At 44.5% G+C, this 17242-nt stretch overlaps 1 protein-coding gene across 2 annotated transcripts in view; it reads left to right on the forward strand.

Annotated features, from left to right (window-relative positions):
- Positions 1 to 11545, forward strand: part of TSPAN5 (tetraspanin 5) — a 181691-nt gene extending 170146 nt beyond the window's left edge. For both annotated transcript variants that reach the window (XM_010848320.1, XM_010848321.1), the window contains exons 4-8: positions 1435 to 1605; positions 3883 to 4008; positions 6524 to 6571; positions 6667 to 6783; positions 9268 to 11545. In XM_010848320.1, the coding sequence (XP_010846622.1) occupies positions 1435 to 1605; positions 3883 to 4008; positions 6524 to 6571; positions 6667 to 6783; positions 9268 to 9333 (528 nt within the window). In that variant the 3' untranslated portion in view covers positions 9334 to 11545. The remainder of the gene's footprint in view (positions 1 to 1434; positions 1606 to 3882; positions 4009 to 6523; positions 6572 to 6666; positions 6784 to 9267) is intronic.
- The last annotated feature ends 5697 nt before the right edge of the window (positions 11546 to 17242 follow it).

A 17242-nucleotide genomic window follows, 5' to 3' on the forward strand; every position in this document is an offset into this window, starting at 1 on the left:
ACCCTCCCTCGTTCCCCTCCTCCCAGCATTTTGGATAAACACTGTCTAATGTGGAAAGACCTGGCCCCATGGTCCTCTGCAACCCCCGACCCCAGTCACAGAAGACTGTGGGCTCTGTGGGGGCAGGGCTGTGCTCCTACCTGCCCTTGACTCTGCAAGGCCCACCCAGGCCAGGGCCTGTGCTCTCCCGGGCCATTCAGTACATGTTTGTTGAATTAAAAAAAGCTTTTTTTTTTTTTTTTTAATTTTTGTAAGCAAATTACGACACTTCCTTTGCACCCCTCGCCAACGTGTTTTCCTCTCCTGAGCGCCTTGCTGTCTGCTCGCTGAATGTAGACCCAGCAGCAGCTTTCGCACCCTTGCCCCTCAGCCACTCAGTGGCAGGAGCCCAGCAGGACGGGTGGCCCCAGTGTCACTCTCTCTTTCCTTGTCACCAGAAGTTTACCCTCTGGTCCTTTACAGCTTCATTTCTCATAATCCGTTTGAATGAAATAGTTCGTAAAGGGTGAGAATGTGGGGGTGGGAGGAGGCGGAAAGAAGCATGGGCGTGAGCGGGATGTAGATATGACTAAGATGAGGCACTTCTGGGCGTTTTAGATGAAAGGGAAATTTCTCCAGATTTATGGGCAATGACCGTGTATCCTGTGGTCTCCAGCCTTCCTCTTAAACTCTCATTGTCTACGTCAGCCGGAAGTCTTCCTCCGGCTGCGTGTTGATGTTGTTTAAAATATCACGAGCCTGGTGCTTCACCAGGGAAGGCTGGCATGGCTCGCGTTCCCAAGACAGTGCTCAAACCAGTGGTTTCATTTTATTTTCATGATGGGAAATTTTGTTCATGTCACAGCTTACCTCCTCCCCACCCCTCCACTCCCCACCAACTTCCTCTTTGACCTCTTCGTCTAAGGTGCACACATCTGCTCTCTTACTCTGTGTGGCAGGTGCAAAGGGGAATTAAAACATGGTGTCCTGAATCCAGAAAAGGAATAGATTGCATCCAGAATCAAGGCCACAGTAGCAAATGACAGACAGTCATAAAAAATTGGGATAATTTATCTTTCAACATACAAAAGCTTACCAGAGGTAGGGACAGGTCATTGTTTAAGCGTCTGACAAGTGCATTAATCTGGAGAAACTCATTAGGCGTTAATGTGGGTCTAATGAGAAGTTCCTGTTATCCATGTTTGCTTATGGGCTTTGTTGGTTAATTACCAAAATGGAACAACAGAGCCCCTACAATGTGATTATGAAATGATTTTTAAAAATTCTTTTTTGGAGTGTAATACTCTATTAATGAATCTTAAGAAATTGAAGGTTATCTGCTTTGGGCATGGGTAATAACCCAATATAATTACAAACCTTTTTAGAAGAAACCATTTAAGTATATATGACCAAAAATAGCGCTTATAACTGTTTTCTGTGTGTCTTTTGTTTTAGTTTTCTGTGTTCCTGGGAATTATTTTCTTCCTGGAGCTCACTGCTGGGGTTCTGGCATTTGTTTTCAAAGACTGGATCAAAGACCAGCTGTATTTCTTTATAAACAACAACATCAGAGCATACAGGGATGACATAGATTTGCAGAACCTCATAGACTTCACCCAGGAATATGTAAGTTTAAATTTGGCTTATTTTCAGGTTGAAAGCCTTCTTAGAAGGATGAACCCAGTGAATGTTCCTCCTGGCTTCTGCATCTGCCAGTTGCAACCTACCTCTGACTCTTCTGCATGTTTTTTTCATTTGTTCGCTTGTTTTCTAACTTGTTGTATAACTTACATGATTTGTATTCTAATGGGAAATGTCTGATTTTTCACTTATCTCAGTTTCTACTAAGAACAAAGAAGAAAATTCTTAGGCAAAGAGGTTATCATCAAGGGTGCTCACTCCTGTCAACATTTGAAGTCTCTTGTTTTGCTATAGGTTTACCCTCTTTTTTTGCACTGGAGGGGGTAGGTTAAATGTGGATTTTTTTCTATTCTTGGTCCCCTTCCTGGTCATTCTCCATGCTTCATAGCTCATAATAATGTACTTAGCAATAGAATATTTATCCACCAAGTTCCTAAAATTATGCCTATCCGAATACCTGAAACTGAAAACTGAGAAACTTCTGAGCCTCGGTGACTTCTCACAAGTAAATAATCTATAGAGTAGAGCTACCTCCCATTCCAGTTTCTCAACATGTCTGTGAGACAGTGGCCTCTGCGATGCAAATGAGGTAGCAGATGCCCTGTTCCACTCAAAATGCAACATGGTATCAACAGGGGACCAGAAGACACACAGCAAGTGCCAAAATCTCATCAGCTAAGCACCCTTGGGCTAAAAGGACCTTGAGGTGTTTCCGTAAGAGTAAAATGGAAATAATAGTAGCTGCTGTTTAACTCATAGGGACATTCTGACACTAATAAGAGGTACATGGGTGTATATTAGGCTTCAGGTGTTACTGCCCTACAAACTGACAGCCTTTATCTGCATGCACGGAGAAGATAGATAAGGGGAGCAGAACTGAACAGCTGAATCCATGACATTCATGTATGTGTCATGTATGTGGCAGAACTGGAGGCCAGACAGAAACTCAGTGGACCAGTGGCTTTCTCTTGGTTGGCTGGTTTTCCAGAGTGAGCAGGAGAGGGCTGTGTCAGCGCTTGCCATAGGGGAGGCCCCCTGCCCTGATAGGCACTCAGAAGTGAGCTGAATTGTGCTGGTTTTGTTCTAAGATGCAATGACTGTCCTGGAGCCTGCTGTCCCTCAGGTGTGAAATTAAGCCCTGATTCATTTCCTCAGCAGACTTGACTGTTTTGTTGGGTCATAATGGATGCAAGCTCACACCTTGCCAAGTATTATTGCTGACTAGTTTGCATGACAGATCTGATGGAGCTTTGTAGGCCAACTGGAGATGTACAAGCCAAGCCTTTGGAGGATCCGATGAGCTGGAAGAACATGCGGATACACGTTCTCTTGAGATGCTGTCTGCTTTATATTGGAATTCTGTTATTTCATGTGATTTCACTTTTCTCTCTTGGATTTTAATACTTTGAAGTAGCTATTGATCTTGAAACCCTTACAATGGTCAAGGCTTGATGTTTATTTAACTTAGAGAAGTTGGACTGGGCCAGCATGGGGGAGTGTCAAAGGGACTTATGATGAAGCCACCCTGGAATCTAGCCTGAAGACTCACTGAATTTAACAGCTTGTTTTATTATATTTTAACTGATTGCAGTTTTTAGGTTGAAAATCTAAATCCATGCTCTTGTTTTTAAAAATTCAGAATAGAAACAGATGCAGAATAAAAAGTATGCCTTTCAAACTTGGGGGGTGGTAACAGATATGTTCACTATCTTGCTTGCAATGATGCTTTTATGATGTATAAGTATGTGAAAACGTACCAGGTTATACACCTTAAATATGTGCATTTTATTGTATGTCAATTCTATCTCAGTAAAATAGATAAAAACTGTGTAGAGATGGAAATTTAAAAAAGAAGTAAACCCATGGATCTCCTACCATGACCCCAGTTGCCTCCTTCAGACACTGCTGCTGCTTGCTGTCTTGCTGTCCTTCTAGAGTGTTCCTTCATGTACTTGAACCAAACAGACTTTGCTCTGACTGGCCCCTGCTGGTACAATCCTCCCCTGCCCATCCTCCACCTCCCACCACGGGTCTTATGGCTTTTTTGTCCATCACCAGCACAGGCTTACTACACACCTTCAGCCTTAACTCAGAAGCTTTTACAGTGGCCCTTTAGGTTCATCTTGGTTTAAAAGTAAAATTCTGGGCCAGAGAGAAGGTTAGAGCTGGCAGAAGCTGGGTGTGGGTCATTCTGGCAGGTGGAGCCTGGGCACCTGGTCGCCTCCAAGTTGAGATGTTCTAATTCTCTCCTGTTTGCTCTAGTGGCAGTGCTGTGGGGCTTTTGGAGCTGATGATTGGAACCTAAATATTTACTTCAATTGCACAGATTCCAATGCAAGTCGAGAGCGATGTGGCGTGCCCTTCTCTTGCTGTACTAAAGACCCCGCGGTAAGTGACTGCCAGAAACCCGCTGGCCGTGCATCACACTGACGGTGTGTGTGGGATGAGCAGGTTCTTTTTTTTTTCTGGAAACCTCTTCTTACCCACCTATTCCTAATTGTAGCTCCTCTTGCAGGGGGTGGGGGGCTAGAGCTCAGATCATCTCAATAGGAGTAATCATATATATATATATATGTATGTATGTATGTATGTATGTATGTATGTTAGTTGCTCAGTTGTATTCGACTCAAGCCCGACATTAATTTAGCGGTTCATGCTGGTTCCTGTTCTAAGCCTGTGTGCATATTGGCTCATTTCACTTTGGGACCTTCCCGCTGGCAGATACTACCATTGTCTTCCCTTTTCAGGTGAAATCAAGGCCCATGGAGTTTAAGTAGCTTTCCCAGGCTCGCACTGCTGGCGAGTGATGGGGCTGAGCCTAAACTCTGGCAGCTGCCCATATCGCCTGTATTCCTTCCTCGTGAGAAGGACGGGCTTGTATGGAAGCACTGTGTTGCTTGGGGTTAGTAACCCTTTTCTTGCTGACTCAGCTCTGAAGCAGTCCTAGGAATAGAAGAAGAGTCTGAGACAAGCTAGGACGAGACCACTGCAGGAAGACTGTGGCTGCCCACACTCTTGGCCAGAATGGTGACAGTCACTGCAGCTTGTATGTTAGGAAAAATTATAAAACCTGTCCACAAGCCACCCTCTTTACTGTGGGTTTGATTGTATTTTGAGTCAAATTATTTGTCTGGTATACTGAATGTGTCTCAGTCTAGTCAGACTCTGCGACCCCATGGACTGTAGCCCACCAGGCTCCTCGGTCCATGAAATTCTCCAGGCAAGAATACTGGAGTGGGTTGCCATTCCCTTCTCCAGGAGATCTTCCTGACCCAGGGCTCGAGCCCAGACCTCCCTCATTGCAGGCAGATTCTTTTGTCTGAGCCATCAGAGAAATCTGATACACAGTATGGCTTCAAGTGCAGCTCCTCATCTGTGTATAAAAGCTGGAATTGAGGGTTAGAACAGTACATGTGAGAGGGAAGGTGCCCTTGGCCTTTCCTTGCTCCTCAGCCTCTCTCTGACTGGTCAGCCACCCCATGTCTTCCCCCAGACCCGCCCTTCCCTACAAGGGACAGGGCCATGTGGGTGCTGATGAGTTAGTTCAGTGGCTGCTTCTCCCCTGCAAGGTGGATGGTGCAGGGCTCTTTAAAAGGGGCCGTTGTTCATCTGTAAAAACACTGAATCATTACGCTATGCCCCTGAAGCTAATATAATATTGTAAAATAAACTATCCTTCAATTTAAAAAATGAAAAAAGAGACAGAAGGGGACAATGGTCTCAGGTAGCAAAGGAGAACTTCCCCAGGCTCAGCCTGGGCTGTTCTCTTTGTCTGAAGGAGACTGAGAATCTGTGAGGACTGTGCTCTGGACCCTCCCTGGGAAAGCCAGCCTTCCTCACCAGCTCACTTCTCCTTTCCCCTGGGTGGGCTGGGAGGCAAGAGAGCGCCCAGCTCAGAGCCCAGGGTGCCCGCCCCCCCAGGCAGCAGACACAGCTGTGTTCTGTCTGTCTCCTGCCTCTGCCCTGAGTGAATATTCCAGCAGGATTCTGAAGATTCTCGGAAGATGCCCTCCTCCCCTTTCAATTGCAGATCCTTTGGGACGAGATGTCTCATTCCATAAATGCTAAGCTAGTAAAATCCACCACATGCCCTGCAGACGAGAAACATAAACAAACCTGAAACAGCAGAACCCACGTCTCTTCTCAGGCCTGTGAGATGTCAGGGTGCCTATCCACACACGTGTGGTCAGGGTGTTGCTTTTAATTATCAAAATTACTTGTTCTTGTGGAAAGACCATTTAAACAATACACTGTGTATTGTATCTTAGACACTTGGTCATGTCCGACACTTGTGACCCCATGGACTGTAGCCCACTAAGCTGTCCATGGAATTTTCCAGGCAAGAATAGCCTGGAAAAATGGAGTGAGTTGACATTCCCTTCTCCAGGGAATCTTCCTGACCCATGGATCAACCCTCGGTCTTCTGCATTGCAGGTAGATTCTTTACTGTCTGAGCCACCAGAGAAGCCCAGTATAGTAGTATATAGATTCAAAGATAGAATTCCCCACTGAAGAGCATAAATGGAGATAATCATTATGAAAGTCATTAGAAGAAACTTAACTGTGGTTTTTGTCTGTCTCCAGTTCCTTAAACCCATTAGCTTCTTGAGGTTATCAACTTTGAATTCAGAGACTCGCACATAATGGAATTGCTAGTCTCTCTGATATTTCCTGAGTCTCAGTTTTCCTCATTTGGAAAGGAAGGAATATTAAATACCTCCTGAGGATTGTTATAATAATTCTATGGAATTTTGTGTGAAAGTGTTTACACAGTGCCTGGGACATCTGTGTGCCCAAATAAACATTTTATGACCAACATTTAGCAGGGATCTTCTGCTGACCGTGGATGGACTTTCTGTCTGACAAGAGTGAGTTTCAGTTTTCTGTTTCTTTTCTCCACCAGGAAGATGTCATCAACACTCAGTGTGGCTATGATGCCAGGCAAAAACCAGTAAGTGGAATCCCATCTTGTCGCTTAGCACGAAGGGTGTTGGAGGAGCTTTTGAATTTGCGTAGTGACGCTGTGCTCTCCTTTTCCCTGTGAAGGAAGTCGATCAGCAGATTGTAATCTACACGAAAGGCTGTGTGCCCCAGTTTGAGAAGTGGTTGCAGGACAACTTAACCATTGTGGCTGGTATTTTCATAGGCATTGCCTTGCTACAGGTAAGATGGCTGTCATGGGAGATGGTGCCCTGGGAGAGCCCTCACCAGGACAGATGCTTTGCTTAGTCCCTGCACGTCACAGTTGTTAAGACACCTTGGAGGGCTGGGGAGCAGACCTCAACTCTATTTGGTTTGTATTTTGTTAAGGCTCTGATTTTAGATGCTACTATCCTGGAAGATTTTAGGGAACCTTTCTTCCTTTTCAAGATGGAAACATTGCTGGGGTCACTAGTTGCCTACTGGCTTTCCAGCGTTTCCATGGGGTTAGTGATGTGGCATTGTGACAGCTGATCAGACAGGAATGGTCAGATGGAGAGCCTTGCCCAAGTGGCTAGGCTAAGGCTTTTTGGAGTTTCTCAGACACTCTGTGCTCCTTTCTCTCTCTGGATCATCTTTCCAAAGTGCTGGGAAGGGAAGGGAGCACCCACTTTTCCTCCTGGGAAGCCCCAAGAACTGGGCTTTTCTTTTTGTGGAGATAAGATACTTTCAACAGAGAGGGCCACAAATAAGGTACAATGATCGAAAGAAATTAAAGAAGACCTGAATAAATGGAGAGTCATCCATTGTCACAGATTGGAATATTTAATATTGTTAAGGTGGCAATACTCTCCAAATTGATCTACAAGATTCAGTACAGCCTGCCAAAATGACAACTGACCTATTTGCAGAAAGGGACAAGCTGATCCTACAATTCCTATGGAAATTCAAGGGCCCCAGAATAACAAAACACACTTTAAAAAGCACAAGGTTGGAGAATTCATACTTCCCAATTCAAAAGTTACGACAGAGCTACGGTAATCAAGATAGTGTATACTGGTGTATGGTTGGACATATAGTTTAGTGGAATGGAACTGAAAGTTCAAAAAAAACCTCTAGTCTATGGTCAGCTGACTTTTTTTGACCAGGGAACCAAGACCATTCAAAATGGGGAAAGAATGGTCTTTTCAGCAAATGGTGCTGGGCTAACTATTTATACAAAAGACTGCATTTGGATCCCTAATCACATATAAAAATTAATTCAGAACTGATCAAATACCTAAATGTAAAAGGTAAAGCTATAAAAGTTTTAGATGAAAGTATAGGTGTAAATCTTTGTGATCTTGAATTAGACAAGTATTTTCTTAGATATGATGCTAAAAGCACAAGCAACCAAAAAGAGTGGATAAATTGGACTTCATCAAAATTAAAAACTTTTGTGCTGAAAATGACACAATTAAGAAAGTGAAAAGAAAGCCCACAAAATGGGAGAAAAAATTTGCATATCAGTACATCTGATCAGGGTCCTGTGTATAGAATATATAAAGAACAACTCAACTATAAAAAAAAGACAAACCCAATTTAAAGGTGAGCAAAGGGTTTGAATAGACATTAGTCTGAAGAAGATACACATTAGCTCTTTGTAATGACATCATTAATTATTAGAGAAATTCAGAACCACAGTGAGATACCACTTCACACATACTGCCGCTGCTAAGTCGCTTCAGTCGTGTCCAACTCTGTGCGACCCCATAGACAGCAGCCCACCAGGCTCCACCATCCCTGGGATTCTCCAGGCAAGAACACTGGAGTGGGTTGCCATTTCCTTCTCCAATGCATGAAAGTGAAAAGTGAAAGTGAAGTTGCTCAGTCGTGTCCGACTCTTTGCGACCCCATGGACTGCAGCCCACCAGGCTCCTCCGTCCATGGGACTCTCCAGGCAAGAGTACTGGAGTTGGGTGCCATTGCCTTCTACAGACAGACATTAATAAGAACTGGTTAGGATATAGAGAAATTGCAACCCTCAAACATCACTAAAGGGAATGAAATGGACACAGTCTCTTTGGAAAACAATTTGCTAGTTCATGAGAAAATTAGAGTAACCGTATGACTCAGCAATTCTGCTCCTAGGTATGTGCCCCAAAGTACTGAAAGCATGTTTACCCAAAAACTTGTACATCGATGTTCATAGCAGCATTATTTGCAATAGCCCCAAAGTGGAAACCATCCACATGTCCATCATTCATAAACAAAACGAAGTTTATCCATATAATGGAATATTATTCAGCCATCAAAAGAATCAAACTACTGTTGCAACGTGGATGAACTTTGAAGACATCTCACTCCATGAGAGCAGACCAACACAAAGGCCATATATTATATGATTCTATTTATATGTCCAAAATAAGCAAATCCACAGAGACAGAAAATAGCTTAGTGATTTCTAGGACTGCCAGGATGAGGGGGATGGTGGGGTGACTGTCCTGGGGTACAGAATTTCTCTGGGGGTAATGAAAATATTCTGGATTCAGATAGTGTGGTGATGGTCGCACATTCTCATGAATGTACTGAGAATCACTACATTATACACTTTAAAAGGATGAATTCTGTGGGATGTGAATTCTATCTCAATTTTGAAAATCAAAGATTTTTTAAAAGGTGGGATTCAGTAGCCAAAAGAAAAAGCCTAAACCTTCCTCCACTTGACGCCTTTCCTCCCTTTCTCAGATCTTCGGGATCTGCCTGGCCCAGAACCTGGTGAGTGATATCGAGGCTGTCAGGGCTAGCTGGTAGAGCGCCTGCCACAGCCACTTCCAGACACTGGACAGACCCAGCCTTCCTGACCCTCCAGTACGCCCACCTGATACCCATGCTGCACGGACTCTGATCTCAGAGGCATCCCGCAATCCCAACTGATGGAGCTGCCAAGAACTTAGTTTTGGTGGGGGAGGTAAAACTGGGAAATGCTGCTCACTGACAGAATTAAAAAATAACCAGTATGAAAGTCTTTGCGCCATGAATCTCTACTGTAGCCATGAATTTCTGGAAGGTTGGATACTTACCAAATGAAAAAAAAAAAAAAAGAAGGGAGGGTGGGGGAGCCAGATGTACTAAGTTTGTGGAAGAGTCTTGTCCCTGCTTCAGTGATGGGAAGGCTGTCTTCTGGGCTACGGCCTGAGGAAGTGTGTCGTTTCTGAAACTCAGCCCCTTACCTGGGAGGGGTGTGTTTTTAGCATCCCTACATTTCAAGGAACTGTTAACAACCATCATCCCAGGAAGAAAACAGCTTGCCTTTGGGTTCCCATTTTGTGACCGCATTCGACAAGGAGCTTGGGTGGCCTCATCTGGTCTCTCCTGGAGTGTGTCCTCATAGAAGTTGTGTATTCCTTGCGTGCTGAGCAGGGGCTTTGGAACATTTCATGATGCTGAATTCTAGCAGGACAAATCTTTTCTGTAAGTAGGCCTGAGCTTTATTTATCAATGAAATCCAAGGAGAAAATGAGGTTAACGAAGAGGTAGTGAATACTGCAGTCCACCAAATTAGTTTTTGGGTTTTTTGGAAACTCTGGAATACTTTAGGGTTTTGTTTTGTTGTGGGCCACCCCCCTCTTTTTTCGTCTTCCAGAAGCAAAAGCTATGATACAGTTTATCTTAAAGTTTAGATTTTTTTTTTACTCAGCTCGAATATTAATTTTTTATATAATCTCTCTGCATGACCTGTGAATCTGAATCCACCAGCTCCTTTTCATGCCGTCTTTCCTACAAGCCTTTATAAACGTTCTTCTGTCAGCATTTATTTTGTGGGTCCGCAGCCTTAAGTGGTGTGTCCCCCCTCCCACGCCAACCCCCGTCTGGGAAGGGACCAGCTGGGCGTCACAGGGGCATCTGTGGACTCAGTCTGTGAACCATGTCGATCGATCGTCATGGCCTCTTCTGCAGGCTTCCCCTTTCTCTTGGAATGGAATTAAACCCAGTTCTGAAATGGTGTTGACAGAGTCAAAAGCTTCTGATGGTTTTTTCCTTCTGGTTTTCGTTTGTTTTTATGAAACAACAAAAACGAAACCAGAGTGCAAGACCAGAGCTGCTTCTGTCTTCAGTACCGACTCACCAACAGGATGGTAACAAAGCACAAACAGACGTCTCAAGGGGGAGTGCTGATTGGCCGATCAAGGGGGAGTGCTGATTGGCCGATCAAGGGGGGGTGCTGGTTGGCTGATCAAGGGGGAGTGCTGATTGGCCGATCAAGGGGGAGTGCTGATTGGCCGAGAGTTCTGCGATAAGGCGGGAAACACTTGTAGAAACTGCCTCTTGCCCTGTCCCCACTCCAGGTGGCGGGGGATGGGGGAGACAAGTTTTGCCCCCAGAGTTTAATCCTAACTGGTGTCTACCAGAATGTCACCTACCCTGGGGAGCAGATCTTAGTCCGTGGGAAAACCGCAGGCATGTTTCACAGTGATGACACATTTGCCCACACAGAACTGGGCAGCCAGCTAGCATAGCATGTGGAAACTTAGCAAGCTTTTCCATTTGTGGCCCCACGTTGCATTGCTGTGGCTGATGAACGTGTCCGTCTGCTCAGAGAAAGGACAAAAATTCTTTGAAAATCTAGTCTCCAGAGTTAAGGTGTGTATGACTCTGCATGTGTGTTTTTGTGTCTCAGTGTAGTTAAGAGATGTTCATTCCGTATTCTGGCTGTGAGATGATTTTATTTCATTTCTGTCCCCACCACTGTTGTCATTCCATATTGATTGTCATTCCAACCTGGAGAAGACTTGAGCCCTCTGGTTGGCACTCTTGTTTGTTACCTCATTCATTCTCCAGTGAATTCCACCTGACCAGCTGATTCAGAATCAGGCAAGCTTCCCACCCTTTGGCACATCCAGTAAAAGGCCAAACAGCAAGTCTGAGTTCTAAATTTTAATTAATCACTCCCTTTTTTTTTTTTTTTACACTTGAGAGTGGTTGTAATAAAGGCTGTCATTAATAAACTTGGTTCTACCTTACATCAAGTTCTATCTGTCTTCATTCTTTCTTGTGGTTGTGAAATTCTCTAATCCGGTGGTGATCAGATGTTAGCATGCATTGGAATCTCCTGGAAAGCTTGTTAGCACACAGATTAGTGGGTTTGCCATATCCCCAGAATTTCTCATTTAGTGGGTCTTGGGTGGAGCTTGAGAATGTGCATTTTTGACAAGTTTCCAGGTGAACTGTTGCTCCGTGTCTGGGAAAGACACTTGTCAAGGCACCCCTCTGACCAGGTTCTCTCAGAGGGAAAAGAGAGAGAGGGAACATTTTGTGTCTGGGGAAGGAAAGGTCCTTTGTACTGCTGGACGCAGACTAATGAGAGATGGGGCAGAACTGAGGATGTAGGAAATCTGTCTCCGAAATCACTGTCTGTGATCACCATCACCTGGGGACCATGCAGAATACAGATCAGGCTTTGCCCCTAGCAATCCTGGAGTGGGAGTCGGAGCTTATATTTTTTTTAAGAAACTCCCATGCAGTTTTAACACACAATAAGATTTAGAACCCATAGACCTAGGTAAATCTTAATAACATTCACAAGCTTTTTATGGGAAAATAATTTCTAGCAGTCCCTTAGAGCAGGATTCTTAAAAACCCACCTGAGTTTTTAAGATTAAAATACCAGTGTATTGATAAATGTCCTTTCATTGTGAACTATCTCTGCAGAAGGCTTCTGTCTTGCAAACTACTAAAGACTTTTTTCAAAGACAATAAAAATTGAAGGTTCATACAGTATTCTCAGACCATGACATTGTGTTCCCGTACTTGTTTGAGAAACAGTGTAGCTCACTTGTCTGGATATTTGAGACAATGTTATTTTGTTATTATGGCTATAAGGAAATTTATCAGGGGTAACTGGAGATAACCAATTCACATTTGTTGAGTTTTCTTAGCTGTGCTGTAGAGATTATGTGTACATGTGAGGTAATTGGACCTCTTTGTTCAGAACAAACTCTGGGCCAACAAAGGAGAAATGTCACAGCTCAGAAGTAAAAAAAGATGCTTTGTCTACAAAGCTTAGAACTTACAGGAAGTTTCTTCCAAGTTTGGCAGATAGACATTGGAGGATGATTATTGGATTTGTCTTTATCTCTCTTGTTTAACCAGTTGCCCACAAATAGCATTCCCTTCTGTGATTTACAAATATACAGTTTTTTTTAATGAATGCAGGAATTCAAAAGTAGACTTTCATGTCATGAAGCACTTGAAAAAAAAGTGCCTTTCCTTGTTCTTTCTCCTTTTTTTTTCCTCACAAAGAATAAACCTCTCCTTCTCTTTCAGCTTTCTTCCTGCTCCAGGTCCCTGCCACCCTTTTCTCAAGGGGATGCTGAAAAGTGTTGCTTGGCTTTTTCTTCTTATGCAGCCCGCTTCCTCCTCTGGGCCCTGTGCGTGTTGGTCGGCGGGGGTTGGGGTAGGGGGAGAGCAGGCAGGGATGCACTAATTCTACAGTTTCCTGTTTCTGGCGGGCTTGGACCGTAGCCCTGGGAAGCTGGTGGGCTAAACAATGAGAACCCCGGGCCCAGGGACTTCCCCAGCTCTTTTGTCATTTATTCCACAAAGCCCTCCTCCTCTAGGGAGATCCTGCGGAGACCTCCAAGGAAGGACTGGGAACCCCTCCATAAACACTGGCCAACAGGGTTGGTGGCCAGCTCTCTCCAGGGAGGCCAGGGGGCTGTTTCTTTGTGATGCCTTCTCAGGAGGAGGAAGCCTAAGCTTTGAATGAGAAGGAAAATGCAGTGTTTGGAAATACTCTATCTTGGCCTTATTGTGGTGACATGATAAAGTCTAGGCGTGACAACAGATGAGGCAGGTGTATCTGGTTAGGGGTAGGGCTCAGAGAAGGGAAGCCAGACTGCTTAGGGACCAAAGCCATCTGTAGACTTGAGCCTTTCTTTTTGGAAGAGTTTGCAACAAAAGAGTTTATGACATTATAGTTTTCAAGACTTAGTTAAGGGATACAGCTTATACAGTTAATTGAATAGTTAATTGAATACAGCTTCGTTTGGGGGATTTTCATGCTGAGTAGTTCTTGTGTAAGTTTGGCCTCCAAGGGGAGGGATGCCTGAGTGAGTCCATCCTGATTTCCTTTAACCCAAACCAAACTCCTCAGGACCTGTCCTGACCATGCAATTTACCCCTTCACTTCCAGGAACTCCCAACAGTAGAAAAAGCTGAAGGAAGAGCAGCTTAGTTCCTGGGCTTTGCTCTGTGAAGCTACTCCAAAAAGAAAACTGTAGCATACAAGGTAGCCGTTTGCATGCTGTTGCTCTTCACTGACTGTAGCTGCAGTTCATGTGCAAGAGGGCCAGCTAGAAAGCTGCCTTTTAAATGTGCAGCTCGTCAGCTCATGCTAGCTTTTGCTTTTGCAGAACCTCTAGTTCGAAAGGAACGTTTTAATAGCCTGCCCTCTAGTGGCGATCATGTAAAAGCACTCCTGACAAGTTGGAAGAGTGACCGCACTAGCTCAGAGGCACTAGCTCTTTGGAAGAACTTGAGGGTGTACAGCCATATGTTGCTTGCTGAGAGTGGGAAGGTGTTTTATTCCTTTGACATTCGTGAAAATGACAGAGCTTATTTTGGAAAGTCAGGGAGCAGGTGTTAAGCTCCCTTCATCATCTAAGTCCTGATACTGCTGCTGAAACTTTCCAGTGCATTGCAGCAATGTGTACAGGTTGAAGCTGGGCCCTGCCCTGTTGCCTAGACTTGGAGGTTATAGATGGGGTGGTGATGGTCTGAAAATGCTAATCTGCAGGCAGGAGGCACTGCCTCTGTCCAAATGCCCACCAAGGAGGAGAGGTGTGCTGAACCTTTATACTTTCCCCTACCCTCCACTGGCACTCAGGGGGGTTCTGTGGCCCCCAGGGTCCTGATCTGCATCTCAGTTCCTCTTCAAAACAAACAACAAACAAAACTCCTGAAACAAGGATTAGACATTCCTTGTATGACTGTTTCCTCTGAAAGCACCCCTGTGGATCACCACGTGGAGTTCACTTTGATCTGAGACTCTGCAACCCTGTTTTTAAGGGCTGTGAAGTCTGGTGGAGTGTTCCCGACTGTACCTTGTGTTTTAGGAGTTTGTTACAGATTGAACCATGTCTTCCAAAAATTCATGTGAAGCCCTAAACCTTCAGGACCTCAGAGTGTGGCCTTCATTTGGAAATAGCGTGCAGGAGATGTAATGAAGATAAGGTCATACTGGGTGGGTTCCTACTCCGGTAGGTTATTATCTTTATATAAATGGGGAATGTGGACACAGATGCACACAGGAGAATGCCATGTGAACATGAAGGCAGAGATTGGGCGATGCATCTATAAGGCAAGAAATGCCAAAGACGGGTGACAAGTCACCAGAAACCAGGAGAGAGGCGTGGAATTGATTCTTCACCAGAGCTTGCAGAAGGAACCAGTCATGCCAACACCTTAACTTTGGACTTTTAGCCTCCAGCGTTACGAGACAATAAATCTCCATGGTTTAAGCCATCTACTTTGTGGCATTTTGCTTCGTAGTTTCTAGGAAACTAGTAGAGTCTGAATACCTATTGCTGGCTTTCAGGATGGAAATGTATAGAATATGTATGTGGCTCTTATTATTTGAATGAACATACCTGACTTGGGACTTGCTCTCTGTATCTGCTTTAAGCTCTTTGAAAATTGCTTTGATGTGTTTTGTGGGACATTTAAGACATAAGCAATGTTTTATTACATGATGATTAAAAGTGGTCACACTGCTGTATGTATTTCTTTGAAGTAAACCATCTTGAATGCACCTTGTGAGATGGATTAAAGTCTTATAAATAAAACAGCTGTTGTCCACGATGGTGCTTTCTTTAGTCTTGTTACTTTGTGACCGAATCAGCCCACTAATCCACCAACCCCCGCTGCAAGCCAGCTCCCAGGTGTGTGTGCTGTTCCAAGCCTTGAAGTAAAAGGTGACTTTCACTGAGAGTTTACTGTGTTCCAGGCACTTTGCTGTGAGCACTCTGCATGCATTTTTGAGGAAATGTAAACTGAGAGAATAAAACCCCACTTGTGGAAAATGCAGACTTCACCAAGAGCTTCCCTAGGTGGTGCTGCTGAGACGGGAGGAACACAAGCAGGCCCAGCGGAAGAGAGGCCTGACCCAGGCCCCTGAGGGAGAGCGAAGGAAGAGACTCCAGGGCAGGAATGAGGAGGTGAGTGCTGCTAGGGATATGGGGAGGTCCTGGCGCTTCGAGAAGAGGGAGAAGCATGGGTAAGCCCCGAGAAGTTCAGGTACGGAGAATCCAGGAATTGTGGCCAGTCTCTGGCCCATGCTGGGCACTCAAAAACTTGCTGAATGACTTGGGTAGGTAATTGTGGAGATGGGTTTGAATGAGGAGGTAACTGATGCAAAGTAGAATTTTGGGTAAAGCTGGACAGTGTCTGCAGTTACAACCCCCCTGCCATCTGATTCAAAATTTAAAAATCTGTTTAAAAACTCAGACTTGTCTATCAAAGCATTTTGTAGAAGGCAATAGTGAGTTTTTTGGTAACACCCCAGGCCTTCTAAAGAAGTGACCATAACTTTGCAAACTGGCAAGTCAAACAGTCTTAGAGCTCTGCAGGCCGTGGGAAGTGTTCTGAAATCCACCTTTTTCCTCCATCTAGTTCCACCATCCTCTGAATTTCTATGACCTGGGGGCTGGCATGGAGCTCGCCGTGTGGCAGTAGGGGACATGGCCCTGAAGCTGGCAGAGGTTGGAGTTTGTGTGTTCCATGGTAGTTCTCAGCTCTAGTTACCGTCAAGATCACCCAAGACCTTTAAACAAACCCGTGTGCAGCCCCTCCCCATCCCTGTTTTAAAGCTTCCAGGTGGTTTGAACATGCCACTAGGGCATCTCAAACTTTATACACATATATCACCTGGGTCTTAATTTACTTGGGTCTAAAGTATCTGGATTTGGGAGTTCTCTGGTGGCCTAGTGGATAGGATTCTGCGCTTTCATTCTCATGGCCTGGGTTCAGTCCCTGATTGGGGAACTGACATCCCACAAGCTGTGCAATGTGACCAAAAAAATAACAACAAGAAAAAAAAGTAAAAATAAATTATCTGGGTCTGATTTAGCTGGTCTGGAGTGGGACTAGAGAATCTGAGGCTCTGCAGGCTCCCAGGGGATGTGGATGTCCTTTGTAGAACACGCTTGGAGAGGCAAGGACAGTCTAGAGGTTTGCCTCATGTAGAGCTGTGCAAAACCACTGTCATATAGATATTTCTGGTCGAGATCTTTCCTAAAAGTTCAGTTCAGCCGCTCAGTCGTGTCCGACTCTCTGCGACCCCATGAATTGCAGCACGCCAGGCCCCCCTGTCCATCACCAACTCCTGGAGTCCACCCAAACTCATGTCCATTGAGTTGGTGATGCCATCCAACCATCTCATCCTCTGTCGTCCCCTTCTCCTCCTGTCCTCAATCTTTACTAAGCTGAAATTTTCAGATCTGGGTAGGAAAATAAAGGGTGATTATACATGGGCAATATGCATATCTTTGTTACATACATTTTATTTTGATTACAAAATAATGTAGAAAACACAAGAAAACAGAAAAAGAAATAAGCTGTATTTTCATCACCTAGAGGTCTATGCTGGTAGACACCATCTAGAGCCATGTTACTGTGTGTCTTTCCATTACTCTCATGTTTTGTTTTAAATTGTCTAATATGG

Source organism: Bison bison, unplaced genomic scaffold (assembly GCF_000754665.1).
Source record: "Bison bison bison isolate TAMUID 2011002044 unplaced genomic scaffold, Bison_UMD1.0 scf7180017864263, whole genome shotgun sequence".
NCBI lineage: Eukaryota > Metazoa > Chordata > Mammalia > Artiodactyla > Bovidae > Bison > Bison bison.